The sequence below is a fragment of the Dipodomys ordii genome, unplaced genomic scaffold (assembly GCF_000151885.1).
Source record: "Dipodomys ordii isolate 6190 unplaced genomic scaffold, Dord_2.0 Scaffold3, whole genome shotgun sequence".
Classification (NCBI taxonomy): Eukaryota; Metazoa; Chordata; class Mammalia; order Rodentia; family Heteromyidae; genus Dipodomys; species Dipodomys ordii.
In genome coordinates this window covers 34,847,298-34,855,220 of record NW_012267219.1, presented here as the reverse complement: position 1 = coordinate 34,855,220, position 7,923 = coordinate 34,847,298, and the positions used below count along the sequence as shown (strand labels likewise).

The 7,923-nt window shown below is 40.2% G+C and overlaps 1 protein-coding gene across 1 annotated transcript in view; it reads left to right on the top strand.

The window, feature by feature from the left end:
• The first annotated feature begins 705 nt into the window (after nucleotides 1-705).
• Nucleotides 706-7,923, top strand: part of LOC105987722 (chromosome unknown open reading frame, human C12orf42) — a 66,050-nt gene continuing 58,832 nt past the window's right edge. The window contains exons 1-2 of the mRNA XM_013019081.1: nucleotides 706-895; nucleotides 3,313-3,401. Of these exons, the coding sequence (XP_012874535.1) occupies nucleotides 706-895; nucleotides 3,313-3,401 (279 nt within the window). The remainder of the gene's footprint in view (nucleotides 896-3,312; nucleotides 3,402-7,923) is intronic.

Below are 7,923 nucleotides of genomic sequence, written 5' to 3'. Positions count from 1 at the left end.
TGGTCAACCTCTTGACCCGTCATTACACATCATTATTTTTTTCCCCTTGTAATGTGGCAAATGAAGATAGAATACTTGAAAAAAAGGAGAAGTGTTGGCTATTCCATTTTCTTCAATAATTTTTCTTCAACAAATGTTTATTTGATGTCCTGAGGGCCAGAACATGAGCTCTATGAAGGCACTAGGGTGCCTTCCTTTTGTCTATATCAGCTTCTGCAGAATGCTGACATATAGCAGATGCTTGCTTGGTACTCATGGAATAAATTAATAGATGGGCGAAGCATTTTGCAGGCTCTAGAGATGCTCTGATGAGCCTCTGCCCTTGTTTTTCTATTGCTGTGTAGCTACCATTCCTAAAATGAATTTGCTTTGCTCTGAAGTTTTCACTGATGTTATTTCTACTGGTGATCATTTTCCCCCCAGCAGGTGGTCCCACACTGGATGGGATTTACTTCAAGACAATCTGGGATCAGCCTCAGTTGTTGGTCCCCCCCCCTTGGGCATGACAGTGAAGAGGGGACTCCCTCTGTATTTCCCAGCAAGCTGTCTACTGATGTTTTCCTTTTGTTCTCCTACAGTCTTTCCTAATAATATTGTTGGGAAAGCATTATTTGTATATATGGAAAAATACATTACTTTCTAGAAAGAATTCTTTCAACTGACTATATTTCAAATACACATTCAAATCCATGATCAATGTTAAGCATGGATTTTGAAATGTGTGCTGTATACAAGCCACGCTGGCATGAAGAGGGTGCAGGGGAGTTGGTGATAAAACAGTTCAGTGATGTTGGAGTTTACCATTTCCATAGCAGGTGTAAAAACGGAGCATTTAAGAGAGTGAGCCGAAGATGGTGGCCATGCTGCAGGTGTTTTGAGGAATGCAAAAAGTTAGGTAAGTGTCAAACAAGTCAGGCAACTAGTGTTCCAGAAAGGAACATTTTTTTTATTGACTAGTGTGAGCCAGATAATATCTTTTGTAAGAGTTATCTGATAAGTGGTGGGTGTTGGTTTCTGTATGATGTGGTGCAGGACTCATTCTTAGTTTCCTCTGACTTCAACTGGGAATTAATTCCTACTGTGGCCAAGGTGAGGTTGTCTAAGGACACCTCCTCTATTGGGATATTAAGGAATGATCTCTAACAAATTTTAGAGAGGTTGAGATTTTTCTAGCCGCCAATACAAATCTTTCAAAGAAAAAAGGGAGAAATGCTCATTTGCTATGACAAAACTACTAATAGCTGGCACAGATGATGGCTAACAGGCTAGCATCTTACAGAAATAATGCAAGGGATTAACTGCAATGCATGAAGGTCTGCTAGGAACTTCTCCAAACACTGCATAGAGCGTAGAATCATAGAGCACAGCGCTAGAAGGGTTGCTTGTGAGAGGAATCATATGTATGGAGTTCTGGAAAGAACAGCCTAGGATTTGGTTTTTAACAGAGTTCTCAGAGTTGAATAGATTAGTAAGTGTTAGATATTTCACTCACACAGCAAACCAAACTAAGTGTAATATATACCATCATTTTGTAGGTGTCCCAAGGGCCAAAACACAAGCATTTTGTAGGTGTGTAACAGTGTGAAAATCAAAAGACTTGGCCCTCAAGGAACTTTCATTCCAGTGTGGAGTGATAACCAAGGAAGTCAAATTACATTAAGTACAAATTGTGAGGAGGAGGAGGAGATCATAAGGGCATGAGCCATTGCTGGCCATATATTCAATAGGATTCTTATTTAGAAGTGACAGCAGCTTGTTGATTGTTTAACAAAAAAAGACAGAGTGGAATATAATGAGGTAGTTCACAGTCTCACTAGGAAAGCCAGAGAACCAGAGTGAAAGGTGGGATTCTAGCAATAGATATCCAAATAATTCAGACCACTAACAAAAACCTCTGACCAGTGGCCTTTGTCTCTACCACCAAGGATAGGATGGCACTGTTTGCAGTTCTGTTCTCTTTGCCACAAGGACACAGCCATGCAACTCTGTTACTACATTGCTGGAAATGTGGTAGCCATTTGATGTTTGATCTCTTTGATCTCTACCACCAGCCACTTGATCTTTGATCCCTTTGATCTCTGCCACCAGCCTTCATCTCAGCCACCAAGAATAGGATGCTACTCTTTACATTGCTATCCACTCTGCCACAAAGACACAGATATGCAACTCTGCTACTACATTGCTGGCAGAAAACAAAATCAGCGAACTTGTTAGACACAGTTGTGTGTGTCCATTAACTAGCAATGGAAATTCTAAAATGGAAATGAAGAGAACAATTTCATCTGAGTCTCATTATAAATAGCACAAACATGATAAATTATTAAGGAATAAATTTAACCAAGGGAAGGAAAGATTTTTTTACATTAAAATGTATAATAATACTGAAATAATATCTAAAAAATAGAAAGATATATTGTGTTCATGGATTAGTAGACCCCGCATTGTTAATATGACACTATTATCCAAAATGATCTAACAGGGGATGAAGTACCTTTTCTTTCTGCCAAATTCGAGTATTTATAACATCATTGTAGGCCTTGCAAAATTATAAATTCAGGCAGATAGGGCCAAGGGAAGCCCATGGGAATCATGACATATTTGTTCTGCTCCATGCCAATTGATTATTGCAGACTTTATATGGTCCACAGGCTGGAAATTCCACACCTCATTCACTGCAGTCTCTATCAAAATAGGATTTCAAGGGAATCTTTAAAAGTCAAAGCAGCCTTGAAAAAGAACAAATTTGGAGAGCCCAAAAAGACTTTGTGAATTTTTAAAAATTTAATTTTATTGTCCAGGTGATGTACAGAGGGGTTACAGTTACATACATAAAGTAGTGAGTACATTTTTTGTTGAACTTGTTATTCCTTCCCTCATTTTTTCCCTCTTCTCCTCCTGAAATTTTTACTGATTTAAAATTTTAGTTCAAAGCTACAGTAATCAAAACCATGTGACAGTGACATACAAATAGTCATATAGATCTATGTAACAACATATTGCCTAGAAACAAACCCTTATACATGTGATCAACTTGGTTTCAGAATCAATCTTTCAATGGAGTAAAAGGTAGCCTTTTTGACAGGTGACCTGGAAAACCTAGATCTTTACCATATACCATATATAAATATTAACTCAAAACCCTCCATTTTATATTTGTCAATATGTTTTAAATTTACGACCAAAACACAAGCAACGAAAGAAAAAAATAGATAAATTGGACTTCATAAATTAAAACATTGTACATCAAATGGAAATATCATAGTAAAACATAGCTCACAGAAGGGAGAAAATATTTTTAATTATTTATTCAAGGAGTTAATATGCAGAATATAAAAGAGCTACAACTTCTCATTGATTACCAAAGACAACCTGATGAAAAACCAGACAAAGGACTTGAACAGGTAAATCAGTGAAGATGTATAAATATAAATCAAAACCAAAATGAGACACCATTTCATACTCATTACAATGGTTGTTATAAAAATTGGAGAATAGCTAGATGCCAGTAGTGGTTCACATCTATAATCTTAGCTACTCAAGAGGCTGAGATCTGAGGAACACAGTTCAAAGTCATCCTGAGCAGGAAAATTTATGAGACTCTTATCTCCAAAAATCTGATAGTGGATCTGTGGCTCAAGTGGCAGATTGCCATCCTTAAGCAAAAAGTTAGAGGAAAGTTCCCAGGCCCTGACTTCAAGTCCTAATACAGACATACATACAGACAGACACACACACGTTCACACACACACACACACACACACACACATGCACGCACGCACATGCACAATGCATCATGCACATTCACAACATAATAAGTATTGGCGGGATCTGCAGCAACTGGAACTCCCATGCCCTGGCATGACAACCAACTTTGTGCTTTTTCCAAGAGTGGAACAGGGAATTTTCTGGAGACTTGACTTTTAGAAGGGAAAGATCTATGTCTCTCTCAGAAGGTAGAACCTGAGAAGACTCAACTCTGCTCTACCAAATCTCCTCTACCACCAAACAAGGCCTGCAGCCTTGTTTCTCTACCTTTCCCCATCTGCAGTTCCAACCAGCTACTCTTCAGCACAGCTGGAGATGGGAGCAAATGCCCAGTCCTTTCTGGACTCAGCTCCCTTCCCCACTAGGCCCTGTCAGGAGGCCCCTTATCCTGCTTTAGCAAGAGGGATGTAGGGCAGAGGAGATAATCCTCTTGGCACTGGCCAAGTTTCCAGACTGAGCTATTCAGCAAAACTGCCAACCATCTCCCCCTGATTAGGGGTTCTATTCACCCCTAGAAGCTGAAGAAGCCAGAGTTGGCAAACCCACCTCTACCTGAGCCTGCCTAGGTGGGACCTTCCCCTCCCCCACCTCTTTCCAGAATCCTCTTGGCACCTAGCCAAGACCACCCACCAGTGGCTTCCTTGATTCTTTTCCATTGTGACTGAGAGGAGGAGGAAGTAGAGGGGTGGGATGTAGTTGCTACAGCTTTGACCAGGGCTAGAAAACCACAAGCATGTTTTAAATAATCTATGAAGTCCTATATACCATAGATAATATAGTAATAATCACTCATCGTAACTCCTGTTTGGGGCCCCAAGAGATACTCCTCCGTATGAGACAAGAACAGTAGAGTCAAAAGGACTCTATTTGGCATGACCATTTATTCAGAAATATTGTAAAAATAAACACCACTTCAGGCACCTAAAAACTGAGAGAAAAATGAAAACGTATTTGTATCCATCATTCTCTTAAAGGTGACAGTTTTACAAGTGAGAATGTAGCAGCATTGCAGTTGTAAGGGTAGGAGAGAGACAGGAGAAAGAGAGAGGGTAGGTGAGGGAAAAAGGAGAGAGAGAAGGAAGGAGGAGGGAGGGAGGCAAGGGAGAAAGGAGAGAGGAAGACAGAGAGGTAGTTTTAGCATTATTGAGTTGAAACTGAATTGCTTGGTTGAGATTATGTGGATAGCCACTGAGACCAGAAGCCTGAGTTCAAGTCCTGATCTGGCCACTGTCTGGCCCCCTCCTGTGTCTTTGGAAGATTACTGTTTTCATTTTGCAATTTTCTCATCTGTAAAATGGGTATTCATAGCATCTAATTCAGAAGGTGGCTGTGGTCACCAAGTGTAGTACTGTGTAGCTGCTAGTGTAGCTGGCACTGTTCTTCTTTTGGCCAATAGACTTTTTTTTTTCAATTTTTAATCTAGTGATAGTCAGGTTTGTCTTCTCTTGGCTTGGGAAGAAAATGAGTTATTTCCTCTGAATTAGTTCTCTCTAAATCCATCAGCAACTGTTTATAGGCTTTAAACAAAATGTGTGAGTAGATTCCTAGGCAAGTTTATCCTTGATTGTAAGTTTTCATTTTTTTAAAAAATATTTCAAACATGAAAATAAAAACAAGTAAGCTACACTTGGTCAAATTTCAAAGTAGCATTAAAAAAAAGGTTTGAATCTGATTAGGCAAGTGAAATGTGGAACTGTGATCAACAAAGATTGCTCATGCTCATAAAAGTCAGGTAAGAATTCTCGGACGAAGGAGATGACATCATGGTAATTTATTATAATCATTCACATACTTTATTGAGTATTATGTGGATGTGTGTATGAATCATGTTTTACCTGAGTAGCTTTTATATGCTACTAATGGGTTACTTATAACACAAGAATGAGTATATGTGAAGGAAGAATCTATTTGGGTTCATTACTCATCCTAAGTATAATTATTGTTTAACAATATTATGAAGGGTTGGTGATGAGATGCAGGTGTTTAAACATGCAGTGCCAATAGATTTGACACGGTATTCAGTCCCAGGCATATACATTTTTAAAGGCTCTATTCAGCAGGGGGGACAATGAAGCCTCACACAATAGTAAGCATGTTTGCTAAAAACATGAAGTGACTGGTTAATTTTTAGGGCTTAGATTTTCAAATGGGCTATTTTCCTCCAGCACTGTTTTCTTCCCTTACCAGACTGTACATGATATATTTTAGAAGGAGAAGAGAAACAGCTATATTGGTTATGTCTTCCCTACATGGGGGTTTCAAACCATCCCTGAGCTTTTGAAGAAGCAATATGCAATTCCTTTTCAAATGGAAGCAAGTCAAATATATACAATGGAGGCCTGAGGCTTTGAGAGGTATTTATTTTTTCAACCCGGGATGATCAGTACTACAGGAAGGTGCAACCCTCCATCTCCAGGCTCTCAGAGGAGAAAACTGAGGCCACAGAAGTTCAGAGAGAGGAAAGGAAACAGAAGGGAAGAAAAAGGAAAGAAAGAGTGAGAAGAAGTAGAAAAAAGCAGAGAGGAGAAAAGTGGAGAGGACAGGGAAGAGGAGAAAGAGGGAAGGGGAGGGGAGGCAAGGGGAGAAGAGGAGAGAGAAGCAGCAGGCTTTTGGGAGAAAGGTGCAAAGGTTGAGGAACATTGCTCCTGAAGCATTGCTATATGGTATACAAGGCAGCAGCCTCTTATTTTTGGATGATTTTCTTAAAGTTTCGATTACATCATGAATTTTTTTGAGGGATGGGGCAGTGGAGAGGGAAATAAGGCTTAATTCCTCTTGCACGTGGCACCCACATGGATGTGGACCATGCAGAAACAACTTCCAGGGGGCCACACTGTGATCTCATTTTTGTACAAGAGAGTGCATTACAGCAGCACATACACAGCAAACCTTCTGCAAAGTGTTCAAGGTGCTGTCCATCTAGCTCTTGAGAGTGGGGACATCTGCATAATCTTCTATATTATTTTAAGATTTTTTTAAGGGTGAGCATGATAACTTTTAAAGGATTAAATAAACATTTCAGTGATAGTTTGTGTTGTTTAAGTAGGATGCTGATATGTCTCTTAATTAGAAGAGCTATGCCCAAGGAAGGGGTGGTTACATTCTTGCTTCAAACATGTATAAATCACATTCTTTTGGGAGTAATCGGCTTCCAGTGCCCAGTTTAAGTTGAAATAATAGCACTGAGCGTCTTGGAAGAGAAACGGACCAACGGGAAGGTTTAGCACACAGTCTCACAACACCTCTAAGGGAAGGACTTCCCCATTCTCCCATTGCAGGGGGGGTATCAGGGCTGATCACATCTGCACAGGGCCTAGTTTGCGAGCAGCTTCCCCAGCAGGCAGTACCATAGGTGAGGAGACTGACAACTGCCTGGTGCCCAGGGCTGGGAAGTCAATGGAGGGTCTGCGTTTTTGCTTTCCGCTGGATGCTGCCTCTGATGGGGGAATTTCCTTCCCATAGGCAAGAAATTGGTTACATGCCAAATAGAACAAGCAATCAAACCACTACCACCACCACCACCACCAAACAGCCAACTCAAACCAAATCACTATCTACACGTATGCTGTCAGAATGACTTTTTTTTTTTTTGCCAGATTTCAAATGAAAGTGAGAGAGAGAGAAAGAAAGGGAGAGAGCTGGAGGCTAGAGATTGAAATATCAAGTAGGCTGTGTTAAAAGTAGGCTTTCTATCCTGACCTCCAGAATGGAAGTCGTCCATGGAGAACCAGAGCAATAACTGGAAATCTTGGAACTCCTCTGGGAGGGTGTTGGAGGTAAATTTTTTTCCTGGTAAATTTACCTTGGGACTAAAGGCAAACTGGAGTGGTTTGCCTGTAGATTCTGAAGACAAAGGAGGAGAGAGTTCTGAGGCAGAGATGCTTTCTTCTTCCTCTCAAACACCTCAGTCAGGTGTGTCACTGTACTTTGTGTGTTTGATGAGAAGGCAGGGGTGATATGTGGGCAGAATTGTGGTCCAGGATAAAAGTGGAGAGCGTTTTTTTATTGTCCTAAAGAAAGTAAGCAAACTTTCAGGGGTTAAACTAGGATTCCTGAAATGGAAATTGGTACTTTAGAATGAAAATCTATGATTTCAGACCCATGAAATGATCAGTTCAGAATTTTGACCAGTCTCTACACATAGCCCTGACTCTTCTC